This window comes from Aquarana catesbeiana, linkage group LG01 (genome assembly GCF_042186555.1).
Source record: "Aquarana catesbeiana isolate 2022-GZ linkage group LG01, ASM4218655v1, whole genome shotgun sequence".
NCBI lineage: Eukaryota > Metazoa > Chordata > Amphibia > Anura > Ranidae > Aquarana > Aquarana catesbeiana.
Genome location: NC_133324.1, coordinates 375,018,097 through 375,033,171, shown reverse-complemented (window position 1 = coordinate 375,033,171; position 15,075 = coordinate 375,018,097). Strand labels below are relative to the sequence as shown.

The 15,075-nt window shown below is 41.9% G+C and overlaps 1 protein-coding gene across 2 annotated transcripts in view; it reads left to right on the top strand.

Moving 5' to 3' along the window:
• Positions 1-13,986, top strand: part of RMI1 (RecQ mediated genome instability 1) — a 53,053-nt gene extending 39,067 nt beyond the window's left edge. For both annotated transcript variants that reach the window (XM_073633598.1, XM_073633588.1), the window contains one exon: positions 9,771-13,986. In XM_073633598.1, coding sequence (XP_073489699.1) covers positions 9,784-11,313 — 1,530 coding nt within the window. In that variant the 5' untranslated portion in view covers positions 9,771-9,783 and the 3' untranslated portion in view covers positions 11,314-13,986. The remainder of the gene's footprint in view (positions 1-9,770) is intronic.
• Positions 13,987-15,075: the final 1,089 nt, after the last annotated feature.

The following is a 15,075-nucleotide window of genomic DNA, read 5'->3' as shown; positions in this document are numbered from 1 at the left end:
TGACCACGGTGTATCATGGCTGCTGAGACCAGACACCGTGGTCAGTTTACGTGCCTCTGTCATCAGCAGCCTGTTATCTGCTCTCCTCTCTGCTCCTGTGTCTTCCTCCCTTCTGTCTGTGTGTGAGCCACCCCCCCCCCCCCCCCCCCCCCGCTGCTCTCATAACACTAACCTGTATACACCATCAGCACTGCCTCCTATTGCAGTGTCCCCCTCTGTGAATGATTTATAAATATAAATGCTGTAAATACCCAATTTAATAGCCGAGATTGCGATCACATGAACAGCCAGCTCTCTCCTCCTCCCCTCCAGACTGACATCAGCAGAGGAATCTCAGCCCCACCTGCTGCAATTGTCAGGGGAAGAAAGGAGAAAGCTGGCCAGTCATGTGATCGCAATTTCGGCAGTGAAATGAGGTATTTGCAGCATTTATTTTTATAAATCACACACACACATATACTACAATAGGAGGCAGTGCTGATGGTGTTTACAGGTTTGAGTGGCTTAACAACCACTTTAACCCCTTCCCGACCAGCTGCCGCAGTTGTATTGCGGCAGGTTGGCTCCCCTGGGCGAACCTTTTGACCACTAGGGGGCTCACACCGCTGGAGGTGCACGTGCCTGCGACGCCGGAGCCGATGCGTGTGCCCAGCGGTCACGATGACCGCTGGGCACCCGCGATCGCTCCACACAGAGACGGAACGGAGAGCTGTGAATTTAAACAGACAGATCTCCGTGCTGTCAGGGGTGAGGAGAGCGATCTGTTCATACAAAGTATGAACAACGATTGGCTTCCTCACCCAGGCAGTCCCATCCCCCCTCAGTTAGAATCACTCCCTAGGTAACACAGTTAACCCCTTGATCGCCCCCTACTGTGTTAACCCCTTCCCTGCCAATGACATTTACACAGTAATCAGTGCATTTTTATAGCACTGATCGCTGTATAAATATGGTCCCAAAATTGTGTCAAGTGTCTGATCTGTCTGCCACAATGTCGCAAAAATCGCAGATCACCATCATTACTAATAAAAAAAAAAAAAAATAATAAAAAAAATGCCACAAATCTATCCCCTATTTTGTAGATGCTATAACTTTTGCGCAAACCAATCAATATATGCTTATTACAATTTTCATTACCAAAAATATGTAAAAGAATACATATTGGCCCAAACTGAGGAAAAAATTTGCTTTTTTAAAAGAAAATTGGGGATATTTATTATAGCAAAAAGTACAAAATATTGTGTTTTTTTTTTTCCAAAATTGTCTGTCTTGTTTTGTTTATAGCGCAAAAAATAAAAACTGTAGAGGTGATCAAATACCACCAAAAGAAAGCTCTATTTTTGGGGAAAAAAGGATGTCAATTTTGTTTGGGTACAACATTGCACGACCACGCAATTGTCAGTTAAAGCGATGCAGTGCCGTATCGCAAAAAATGGCCTGGTCATTGAGCAGCCACTCTTCCGGGGCTGAAGTGGTTAAGCCACTAACTGATCGTTATACCATTCCCTCTGTCACATAAAAAGCTGTATCCTAGTGCCTGTGCTTTATATAAAAAAAAAACAGATTTCTACCTGTTTTAACAGAGTCTTCCAGCGATGAAATGAATCCAGGCCCTCAGCTCTCCCCGTGAAATGTCTCCAGCGGGTGGGGCCGGGATTCCCCTGCTGACATCAGCCAGGGAGGCGGAGAGGAGCAGAGAGCCTGGAGTCATGTGATCGCTGGAAGAAGCTGTTAAAACCGGTAGAAATCGGCTGTTTTTTTTTTTTTTTTTTTTTTTTATAAAGCACAGGTACCAGAACACAGCTTTTTATGTGACAGAGGGGATGATATTGTTTTGAAGCAGCAGGGAGAGGAGCAGAGCAGCGCTAGTGGGAGCTGACAGGCAGGTAGGGGTGGGGAGATGAGGACAGAGGGAAACACAGGGATAGTTGCAGATAGCAGAGTATGACGGAGGCACGTACACTGACCACAGTGTCAGGGCTCAGCAGCCCTGATATATTGTGGTCAGTGTACAAAGGGGAGGGTAGAAACTGGCAGGATCAGCCAGGCATTTCAGGTGATACAGGGGGCCAAATGACACAGCACAAGCACTGTGGTGTTTATGCTTTAAGGGAACAGGATCCATTGCTTTAGATTTATGCACCTTGTAGAGTAGACTTTGAGCACCCCTTGTTGTTGGTATGGTGGTCTGTCTGTGGGTTTGATTATCCATCCATCTTTATTGGTTCTACGTAACATATTGGATGTTAAAATTGATGTAGTGGTCTGAAATGTGCTCATGCCTTATTGGAGTACAGTGTTATTTTTTATATGGCGATTCTTTGGACTGCAAACTCCCTTGGCCCTCCTTGGTATCCTGCATATTTACCATGCACAGGCACTTAAAGGGGTTGTAAACCCTTGTGTTTTTCACCTTAATGCATCCTATGCATTAGCCACTTCAGCCCCTGCAAGGTTTTACCCCCTTTTTGACCAGAGCACTTTTTACAATTTGGCACTGCGTTGCTTTAACTGACAATTGTGTAGTCGTGCAACGCTGTATCCAAACAAAATTTGTGTCCTTTTTTTCCCACAATTTTGAAAAAAAACAAACAATATTTTTTACTTTTTGCTATAATAAATATCCCCAAAAATGTTTTTAAACAAATTTTTTCATCAGTTTAGGCCAATATATATTCTTCTACATATTTTTGGTAAAAAAATCGCAATAAGCGTATATTGATTGGTTTGCGCAAAAGTTATAGCGCCTACAAACTATGGGAAAGATTTATGGCATTTTTATTATTATTATTTTTTTTACTAGTAATGGCGGTGATCTGCGATTTTTGGCTGTATTGAGGACACTTTTGACACATTTTTGGGACCATTGACATTTATACAATGATCAGTGCTATAAATATGCACTGATTACTCTGTAAATGTCACTGGCAGGGAAGGGGTTAACACTAGGGGGCGATCAAGTGGTTAACTATGTGTTCCTTCGCGTGTTCTAACTGTGAGGGGATTGGACTGACTAGGAGAGGAGACAGATCGTGTGTTCCCACTAAGTAGGAACAATGATCTCCTCTGACAGGACAGGGATTTGTGTGTTTACACACACAAATCCCCGTGCTGGCTCTCGTGCATGCGATTGCTGGCCACGCGCATCGGATCCCTCGCCATGCAGCGGGCGCTTGCCCTCTGGCGGCTCTTAAAGGGAAACCCGTATATATACGGTATTGTGCCACAGTAAATCTGCGTGAGCCCGTCGGGAACCGGTTAAGGTAAAAAATCTTCTGTCACTGACGAGCCCCCCGTTTTACTCACCTGAGCCTGTTCGTTCCCGCAGCGGAGGCGCTCTCTGCCTGTTGTCTTGGCTCTTGATTGGATAGATTGAAAGCAGCGCAGCCATTGGCTCCTGCTGCTGTCAATCAAATCCAATGACCTGGGGGGCGGGGCCGAGTCCGGCATTCTGTATTTATGGATGGAAATGCTGGACTCGGGAGCGTGCCCGCACGGTTACCCCCAGGGAGAGCACTTCTGTTAGGGGGTTTACCGATGTGGGGAGGAGCCGCGAGTGCCGTTGGGGGACCCCAGAAGATGAGGATCGGGGCCACTCTGTGCAAAACGAACTGCACAGTGGAGGTAAGTATCATATGTTTGTTATTAAAAAAAAAAAAATAAGGGTTTACAACCCCTTTAATTTGTGAACTGAATAAGTCTATTGTAGTTCAGTTTATTGTAGTTCAATAATATAATCATGTTGGTTGTAAAGTGTAATGATCTTTTTTCTACTTGTTCAGTTACCACTGCAATCTTTCCCTAATCCTGAAGAAGGAGAAATGGGAAATGTGTTGTGTTGACACATGAGGACTTGTTTCCACATAACAGTTTTTTTTAAAAGGCAACCAGCCGTTTGAATATATTGTAATATATACAATGTGGTAAATAAGTTGCAGTTGGTCTCTTAGAGCCCTTGCACACTGGGGCGGTTTGCAGGCGCTATTGCGCTAATAATAGCGCCTGCAAACCGACCTGAAAGTGCCGCTGCTTGTATTCCAGTGTGAAAGCCCCGAGGGCTTTCACACTGGAGGGGTGCGCTGGCAGGACGGTAAAAAAAAGTCCTGCCAGTAGCATCTTCGGAGCGTTAAGGAGCGGAGTGTATACCGCTCCTTTACCGCTCCTGCCCATTGAAATCAATGGGACGGCGCGGCTATACCGCCGGCAAAGCGCCTCTGCAGAGGCGCTTTGCGGTGGTATTTAACCCTTTCTCAGCCGCTAGCGGGGGGTAAAACCGCCCCGCTAGCGGCCGAATACCAACGGTAAAACGCCGCTAATAATAGCGGTGTTTTACCGCCGACGCCGCCCCCACCCCAGTGTGCAAGGGCTCTAAGCTATGTAACAAGTACAGATTGTTCTTACTGACCTACTATGGTCTTTATGTGATTTTACTGTATTATTGTAATAAAAAAAAATGTGTATGTTTTTATGAATCACAGTGTGTTCCCTTTCGTGCCAGTAAAGTCCAAAACTAATATCAAAAAACTTTTGGGAACTTTTGATATTGCCTATTTAAATGAATTTGTCTTTGTAAATGAGCTCTGCTACTGTGAATCGGCTTCAATGTTAAAAGGACATTGTTCTTGTGTATTAGCACTTGATAAGTGCAAAGCAGTTAGAAGGTGTTAACTTTGAGCAAAGTTGTAAGACAGGTTTGATGGGAGCATTACATTTTACCCTTGAGGTTCATATTTGAAATACTGAAAGGTATGCATTTTGGTTTTAGAAAACTGAAAAACAAATTATATTACATATATATTTAACGTGAAAATAGCATGAATAAAATCATATAAAATTAAGCATACTTGAGAACCTATTTTGAATGCTGAAGTAATAAGCTTGACAAAAAGTCTTGTGTCCTTAACCACTTCAGCTCTGGAAGGTTTACCCCCCCTTCATGACCAGGCCATTTTTTTGCGATACTGCGTTGCTACTACTTCAGATCCGCGCTATAGCCGAATGACGGCTACAGCGCAGACCTGCTTTGCAGGGAGGGCATCAATAGACCTCCTCCCTTTGCAAGCTGGCCACGCCCCCCTGCAGATTGGAGTAAGGGGTTGATCCTGACCCCTTACCACCTTATAAGCTGTCAGCCAATGACAGCTGATCACGTGATGCAAACAGAGGATCGGTAATCGTTTTTTTTTCCTTCTCACGCTGACAGCGTGAGGGAAAAAAAGAGGCCGATCACTGGCTTCTGTTGACGGGACATCGGTCCCGAGCGGGGAGAGGCAAAGCCGCCTCATATGTGCCCACAGTGCCCACCTATCAATGTCCGCAGGTGCCACCTATCAATGCCCACCAGTGGTGCCAATCAGTGCCTCCTAGCAGTGCTGCCTTATTAGTGCCCATCAATGCAGCCTATCGGTGCTCATCAGTGCAGCCTCATCAGCGTACATCAATGAAGAAGAAAAATTACCTGTTTGCAAAATTTATTAACAAAATTAAAACGGTTTTGTATTTTTTTTTTTTAAATTAAGTCTTTTTAAATTTTTTTAACAAAAAGTAAAAAACCCAGAGGTGATCAAATACCACCAAAAGAAAGCTCTATCTGTGGGAAAAAAATGATTACATTTCATTTGGGTACAGTGTTGTATGACCGCGCAATTGTCATTCAAAGAGTGACAGCGCTGAAAGCTGAAAATTGGTCTGGGCAGGAGGGGGTTTAGGTGCCCAGTAAGCAAATGGTTAACTGACAATTGCTCGACATTGTACCCAAATAAAATTGATGTTCTTCTTTTCCCCACAAATAGAGCTTTCTTTCGGTGGTATTTTTTTTTCTCATCGTTTTTACAAAAAAAATGTAAAAACATTCAGGTTATACTGTCAGCTATAGGAGCTTAGAATACTGTCAAAAATAAACATTTTAAAGCTGATCTCCATGATTCCTGTCACTTCATATAGTTTGTTTGGACTAAGCTGGTCCAAACAAACTATTGCCTTCACTGGCCCTAAGCACTGTATTTAACTGTATGTAGCTTTAGCTATTTACATTACAAATTGCTGGGTTCCAGCTGTGAGACAGAGACTTCCGTCTCACGCCTGGTACAAAATAAGTCAGTCTAAGCGGTGCTCAGCCATTCTTAGATCGCTTTGTATTCTGTGAATGAATACAAAGCTTGCTCTGATTGTCCTAGTTGGAGAGAGTGTGATGTCATCAGCCCGCATCTCAACCTCAGCCAGCAGAGGATTGCTGCCATTCTGAAATTCAGCCTTGAGGAAACACTATTTTGCTACTGTTCCCTCTCCTGAAGCACCACATGGATCTCCAGTCTATTTCCACTGCCTACCTACAGTGATTTAGCCATTTCTGTCCACCTAGCTACTGCATTGTGAGTATCATGAAGAATACATGAGACCTTGCCTCACATTGGACCTAATTGCAATGCCACTGCACAGATAAAACTTGTCTTCACTAAGACACAGAGAGAACAGCATTAGTGGTTCTGGGGGCATTTACCAGGTATCCCCAGAAGAAACCATTGCCTATAATCTGAAACCTGGGACCCATAATGCTATAGGGTTGTCTTCAACGTTTTCCTCAGCTCCTTTGAATGAGCCTGAGGCCTCCTACCATGTGCAGAAGGACTTTCAAGTTGATTCAGGACGCCTTAGCTAATTTTAATCCACAATTGTGGCATTCTGCCTACAAGGGTTCTAAACACGCTCCAGCACCATGCCCAGCAGAATTTCTTTGACCCTCATGAGCCCTAAACCATCTCTGGTTTAGCGTCCCAACTTGCTTTGAAGAGACTGTTTTTGAGGCACTACAGACTCTTGCTCCTGATTTATGGAGGGGTTGTTTCCCACTTTACTTATGCAGTGCCTATTGCCCTGCATCTGAAGGATCAGCCCGCTTGGGTGCTTTAGAACTCTTAGTCACAAAACCCTTTATACTACACCTGCTATTTTGTTTCTTCCTGTATACAGACTGGAAACACCTTAAGGCCTCCCGCACCACCTCCCAATTGATAAGCTCATCCCTCCCCTGTTCAGAAGGACTTCTAACCTTTTGTGTCTCCCAGGACCAATTTTGGCTGTCCCTTACCTAAAGAAGGACCTGACCCCTCAGAATCCTTCAGATGCACTACTACTACTTGGAGCAGTCAGCCTTTGTGTTCACCCTAGTGCCCTTTCCCGACACCCCCATTGTATGACCTACTTTGACAATAGTCTAAAGGGCCGCCTAACACCTGCTGGATTCAGTTGGGTAATGTCTTGCAGGTGTCTATAGATAGTAGCTACCTATCTTCGGCTGGCAAGATTATTTAGTTAAACCCTCATTAAAAAGGTCAACAACCTGTGTGCCACTGAATCCTTTGTCAGCAGTCAGAGAGTCTTCATGGGTGTGTAGGGCATTGGAGGAATCCTCTAACAGGATGGCCTCTGCTTCTCATAACCTTTTTCTATTTTTGTGAGCCTCAGCCTGGGCTCTGAGCAAGACATCCATATTGTCTCTGTGGACCAGGTAGTCCCCGGCTGGATCCATTAGTCTGATCAGGGTGGCCTCTTCTCCCCACTTGGGCCCCACCTACCAGGGTGTGTCTATACTTCATTGTGGGTCCCTGCCTTGAGTCAGTTTGGATTAGCTTTCTTGGTTAGACTTTGTTGGACATTACCTTAGTGTTGCAGTGCCTTAGCCTTTGGGAAGGAGTAGAAGACCCTGCAACAGGAAAAGTAGTCTAGTCTCTATGTTGGACAATGATCAAGCGTACAACATTAAAGTCGGGATCCCTCCAAAGCCTGGACTGGCTGAGTGAAGTCAGCTGGCAGCAGAGTTTAGCCCGCTGTTGGCTGAATCTGAGTAACTGGAGTGCAGAATCAAGTGCACTCCGGTGACCCACAGGAGAAGTAGGACCAAAAGAGCTTTGACCCTACTTCTCCTTTAACATTTTTACTATGTTGAAGGCAGTGCTTGGTAAATTAATGCTGGTAGTGGCTTGGGCTATGAAAAAAAAAAAAAAACTCTCTTAAAGTGCAGGAATGAACCACCTCAAATCTGGACACTTTCACCTCCTTGCACTCCAGGCCAATTTTCAACTTTCAGCACTGCCCCACTTTGAATGACAATTACTCCCGCATGCAACACTGTACCAAAATTAAATTTTTATCTTTTTTTAGACAGATTGTTTTCTTTTGGTAGTATTTAATCACCACTGGGTTATTTATTTTTTGCTATATAAACGAAAAATAACGGTAAATTTTGAAAAAATTTTGTTTTTCTTAGTTTGTTTATAAATTTTTTTTCAAATCTTATTTTTTTTTTTTTTTTTTATAAATCTAGGCCAAAATATATCCAGCTACATTTTTTGGTAACATTTTTTACCCAACTCAGTGTACATTGTATATTTAGTCTTTGTGAAAGTTATAGAGTCTGCAATCTATGGTATATATTTTTGAAAATCAATTACACCGGATGTACTGGCGGCCTCATTTCTTGAGGCCCTAAATTGCCAGAACAGTACAAATTCCCCCTAAATTACCCTTTTTTTTGGAAAGTAGACAGTCCAAGGTATTTAGTAAGAGGCATGGTGAGTTTTTTTTTTAAAGTTGTAATTTTTGGTCACAAAATGTTTGGGAAAATGAAGAAAAATTTTTTTGCACAAAGTTGTCATTTATATCTCACACACAGTATAGACATACTTATAATTACACTCCAAAACACATTCTGCTACTTCTATGTATGGGAATACAATATGTGAGACTTTTTCACAGCCTAGCCGCATAGAGGGGCCAAACATCCAAGGAACCCATTCAGGAGTTCTGTGCGTATAATTAACCACTTCCCGCCCGGCCAGTAGAAGAATGACGGCCGGGCGGTGGTTCAGTTATCCTGACTGGGCGTCACATGACGTCATATGACTTACGGCAGGACAACATGCCGGCCTATGTTGATGGGAATCTCTGTCACTTTCAGTCCCAGTGACAGTTGTCAGCAGAGACTCAGGTACTAGGTAACAGGGGTTCTAACCCTTCCCTACTCTATCCATAACTAAAAAAGTTTTGGCTTTAAATACATTGTAACCTCACAGGAAAAATTTAGGGGTAAAACAACCAATAACTGAGCACCTAGGCTTATGTTCATTTGGATGTATGAAGAATACAGGAGATGACCACAAACTGTACCTCTTTTTTCCATAGAATACCACCAAAAGTCAAGAAACTAGATGAATCAATAATGAATCAAATATGTCTAAATTAAAGTGAGTGTAAAGTCTCATTTTTATTCCTATAAAAAGATTAAACATGTTATACTTGCCTCCTCTGTGCAGTGGATTTGCACTGAGCAGCCCGGATCCTCATCTTCTTGGGTCCCTCTTCTGTGATCCTGGCCCCTCCCTCCTGCTCAGTGCCCCCACAGCTTGCTATGGGGGCACCTGAGCCAAGTCACAGCTCCCTGTGTCCATTCAGACACGGAGCCTCGACCCGGCCCCTCCCATGATTGGCTAGCTGACCTTGATTGACAGCAGCGGTATCCAATGGCGCAGCCAATCAAGAAGGAGAATCTCGGATGGCTGAGACACTTATGGACAGTGTTAGCGGAGCTGCTGCACACAGAAGGCTTTATGCACTAAGATAAAAAACTTGCCTTTACAACCCCTTTAATATATTAGGGACAAATAAAGAAGATATAGTAGTTTTATTAATTTGCTAAATATTCATCATCACCATTACTGATATGTTAAACTGTTTTTAAAGTTTTAATGCTATATCTCATTTTCCTTTTTTAGGTTTTCAACAAGAATGAGTACATATGCTTCAAGAGTCAAAACGTGGCTGTCATCTACTTGGCATGTTAAAGTGCCAGATCCCTGGTTAGAAGCCTGCATTAACTGGATTCTGGAGGAAAATGGTGGTTCTTCATGTTCTCAGGCTGAGATTAATAAACAAGTTTTTGAGCAATGGCTTCTTGCAGACTTAAGAGATTTGGATTTCCCTGTATTACCCGCTGGTATCTTGGATTCTCTAAAATTTGAACTGAGTGGGTTTTATGCCGTGCAAATAGATTCCTTGGTTGATGTCAGCCTACCTGCATATTCACAGCTTCAAAATTTAAGAGGACAAGGCGATGGAAATGAGCAGGTTACTGCTAAAACCCAAGTAACACAGCAGCCATGGGAAGCAAAACCAACCCGAATGCTCATGCTGCAGCTGACTGATGGAACACAAAATGTTCAAGGGATGGAATACCAGTCTGTACCAGCTCTTCATGTTGGGCTTCCACCAGGTACCAAGATATTGCTACAGGGTACTATTTGTTGTCGTCTGGGTGTCCTGCTGCTTAAACCGGATAATGTGAAAGTGCTTGGAGGAGAAGTAGAAGCTCTTTCAGAGGAGAATGCACAAGTAAAAGTTCTTTCAAGACTGATTGGAATAGAGGATAACACTGTGCCACAGAGGACATCTGGGCAAGCTCAGAGTGCAGTAAGGCAACAGGATGCAATAGAGCAAGCGCTAGGATTATCAGATGAAGATTTGTTAGCAAGCCTTGATGATAATGATGAATTAACACTCAACAACAACACAATTCCTGAAAGTGGGTATCATAGTAGAAGTGATAACTCAAGTTACATCACAAGTGTTTCATTGCAGGACCAGGAATTACATATGTCAAGCACAAGACAGTCCTATATGCCTACTTCTAATGAACCTGCTCGGGTTATCGTGAGAGATGATTTTGAGGAAGTGAATGATTTAGACGATGAGTTGTTTTTGGAGGAAGAAATTCAGAGAGAATTAGAGGAGATGTCTATGGATTACACAGAGACTATAAATAGAAATCCGAATGCCTCTTCAGAAGGGTCTACTCCTACAGCTATCACTCCGGATGTGCCATCTACCAGTCAGACTGTATCCGTTAAGCTGGATAGTCCTCCGTTTACCTATTTGTCTGTTCTCTTTAATGACAAAAGTGGTACATGCAAACAGATAAAACTAAAGGCCTTTATTGTGACTCTTATTGGAAATCTCGCAAGCAGCAGTGGCTTTTGGAGCGTAAAGGCCAAAATATCTGATGGAACTGGTTACTTGGATGTTGAAATCAGTAATGATGTCCTTACAAAGCTTATAGGGTTTTCAGTGCCTGAGATGAAAAAGCTTAAAAAGGATCCTACACAGCAGAGCAGACTTAAGGCTGGAATTCTGAAATGTCAAACAGAACTTACTGACTTCTGTGGGATAATGACTCTTTCATGCAAACCCCCAACAGTTGTGGCTTTAGAGGATGTCACTGATGAAACTAGATTGTTATTAATAAGGCGGGTAAACATATAATGTGTTTTTTCCTTTTATTTGGAGGCCCCCTTTTTTTTTTATAATAATCTGCTATAGTATATAAAGCTAGATGCACATTTCACAGTCAATGTATAATATCCTGTAGACTCCCAAGAAATATGCAGCGTAGGGCCTGCTTGATAGGACATACGTCAAATCTTCAGTTTTACAAGATCTCCTTAAATGACCAGATTGTATTTTCGTTAGCTTGCATTGTATGGCTCAGAGTTGGAGCTTTCTCCACAATTTGGCCTAAATTACAACGCTGTTTAGGTATCCTGAATGTACCGTCCATAACAAAGGGAAGTGATCAGTAAGCAAACATTTGCACAGGTTGGAGAAACCATGTGTATTAGCGATGCAGATACCGAGTTTTTTCATGAGTAGTCATGAAAATGTTCTTGATACTGAAACTGATACTTTGTGGTGCGATTTGCATCCATACAAAATAAATGGGCACAAATCACACTGCAAGAATGCATGCGATTTGAACAGGAATGCATTGCGATTCCTGTATGAACCGCATGCGATTTCCCCCACCGCTGCTGTGTGTGTGTGTGTGTGTGTGTGGACCCAGTATAGAAAGGAAAGCGCCATCTAGTGCAGCAATGGGCAGTTTAAATAAAAATGTTATAGCAACTCACATTAAAGTACATATCTAGTCCAAATTCAAATCTGCATAGTGTCCTCATCCTGCTGATGAGAGAAAACCACGGCCGCTGGAGGAGACGTTCCGGGGACCCCTATGGGTATAGCGTGGAAGTGATGTCAGCTTGGGGGCGGACCGCCTATATATCACTTCTGCCCTATACCCACAAGGGGTCCCGGAACTTCTCCAGCGGCCATGGTTTTCTATCATCGACAGGACCACTATGTAGATTTGGATTTGATAGCATATATACTTTTGTTATAGAATTTTTAATAAACTGCCCATTTCTGCACTAGATGGCGTTTCCTTCTCTATACTGGGTTCACACACAGCGGTGGGTGAAATCACATGTGATTCGGACAGGAATCGCACCACAATTCTGTTCAAATCGCATGTGATTCTTTGCAGTGCAATTTGCGCTCATCCGTTTTATATGAAAGCAAATCACATCGCAAAGTATCGGTACTCGTTCTTGCCGATAAAAAAAAAAAATGGTATCAGTGCAATCCTATTGTGAATGATTAGTGCTTGCAACATTCAGAAGATATTAATTCATACATGGCCTTATCAGAAATGGGTATCAAATTTGTTGCATTGTGTGCTTTTGTCAATCAGTTCTATGGGCACCCTAACATATATTCAATTAGTTGTAAAAAAACATGCTTGTGACAAAGATTTTGCACTGTTGATCATGTTCTTTTTCTTTCATTGGACAAATGCCCAGGCTGTCAAATTTAGATTTAGCACCTAACATTTGAGATTTAATTGTACTAGGTTTGTTAAGGAAGGCAATGTTCCTGATAGTTATCAATAAAATTGTATACATTTTATATAAAATATGATCAAGTTCTGACATCTGCATTAAATTGCTGAAACACTTACAATATTTAAATTCCATTTGGTTTGAAACAAGCTTTCTCACATAGGAAAGCTCTAAATAATACTGGTCTGAATGCTGGAGTTTCTTACGTTTTTTCTTTTTAGATTGTTTGCTTTGGAAACCTGTTAAACACCATAGCTTTCATATTTCCTGAAGTACAATTTCCTTTAAAAAGTAGAGAAGTTGAAATTTTACATTCGCACACTACACGTAAGTTTTCATGTATACATCTGTTCGTCCTCATTGGTTGAGTATGGTGCTTTAATATAAAAATACTTTACCTATACTATGCAGTATGCAAAAAACACTATTACCTATTAAAATTTCTGAATACATTTTGCATGAAACATAGTGTAAAAACAATAAGGGCCGGTTCGCACCAGATGCAGTTCCGTACGCTTTTTTTTTCTGCACTAAAAATGCATGCACAGTGTTTTCCATGTATTCCAATGGCTCTAGTTCACACCAATGCAGTCAGTTTCAGTCAGTTTCTGCACCGGAAACTGACCGGAACTGACTGCACTGGTGTGAACTAGAGCCATTGGAATACATGGAAAACATTGTGCATGCATTTTTAGGGCCAGTTCACACCACAAAAGTGCACTCCGCATACGTTTAGGATCAGTTTTTGCTTACAGTTCACACCACACGCAGTTCCAGTGTGTTTTTTATACAATTTACTATGTTCCAGTACAGTTCTGTGCAGAAAAAATGCAGCATGCTCTACTTTTTTTTCTGCACCGGAAACTGACTGCACTGGTGTGAACTAAAGCCATTGGAATATATGGAAAACACTGTGCATGCATTTTTAGTGCAGAAAAATGTGCACAGAACTGCATCTGGTGTGAACTAGCACTAAGGATTTTCATTAAAAATGTTATCGGTGCCAGATGTACCTTGGCTCATGATAATATGTAGCTTCCATACCAAAGTAATGAGTGCAAAGTTCACAGTATAATAATGGACTACCGTTTATTACCTATAATTCATAGGTTTTTCTACACTGTTTTTTTTTTTTTGTATTTTGATGGATAATACAGTAACAAGTAGTAATAGTAGTACAGTAGTAATAATATAAAAATAAATGTATATCCTATACAGTATAAATTAAAGATGCACACAATAAAGATACACGCCCTCTGTATTCCTTTGCTTTTGGCAGTCATTCTCTGTACGTGGCTCTCTGCTTACTAAATCATATCATTTCCGTTATCTTTATGCTCTTAATGGACCTGAATCTGAGCTTCAAAAAAAAAAACTCTAAGTAAAGGTAAACTGCATTGAATTTGTGATAATGTTGCACTGGTTTTGAAGATCATTAGTAGTTCTAAAATTGATTAGTGGCAGCTGCCTTTAGCATATGTTTTACATAGTCTGGTTGAAAAAAGACACACGTCCATCTAGTTCAACCAATAACTGTAGCAAATTCTAAGGCTGCATTCACACCTGAGCGTTTTCAACTCATAAAACGCCCCAAAAAATGCCTGAAAAACACCCAACAAGCAAAGTCCCATTCATTTCAATGGCACCTGTTCACATCTCAACATTTTGTCACCTAAAGCAAAACACCTGAAAAATGCCCTAAGCTCAAAAAAGAACATGGGCTTCTTTGAGGCAGATTACAGGCGTTTTTCTGCTTTTTTACATTGGTGACCGAAACAAAATTGTAGTAAAAACCGTGCGACTTTGAAACGCTCATGTGTGAATGCAGCCTTAAAGTGAGCCTGAGAGGACAGAAATATAGACACTTTTGTTGCTTCCTTTTTAAAGGTACAGGTTTTAGAGGTGTTAGGCTTCATGTACACAGGACGTTTTTACAAACTCTCCTGAACGATTTAACTTGACAAATAGTAACCCACATTTAAAACGTCCGTTTTGCTGCGCTTGCATGCCACGTTTAGTGGCGTTTTGCCGCGTTTGCGTTTTATAAGAATTTTTTTTTAAAAAGCCTGTGAACGAAACGCGAGTTACAGTGTTTAGCTGCCTTTAGAAGTGCTTGAAATGCATGTAAACTCAGCTTCTGAACGCATTTTTTTGCGTTCCAAAAAATGCCTCTAAACTCAACTGCCTAGAAACGACTGTAAACCCAGTGTTACATGTACTGATAAGATAACATAGAGGAGAGTTCAGGGGCAGTTGAAAAAAACTCCCAACTGCTCCTAAATGTCCGTTTACCAGCAACAGTGTACATGAGGCCTTATCCTGATCCTTTTTAGTGACCTGTTTTACACAA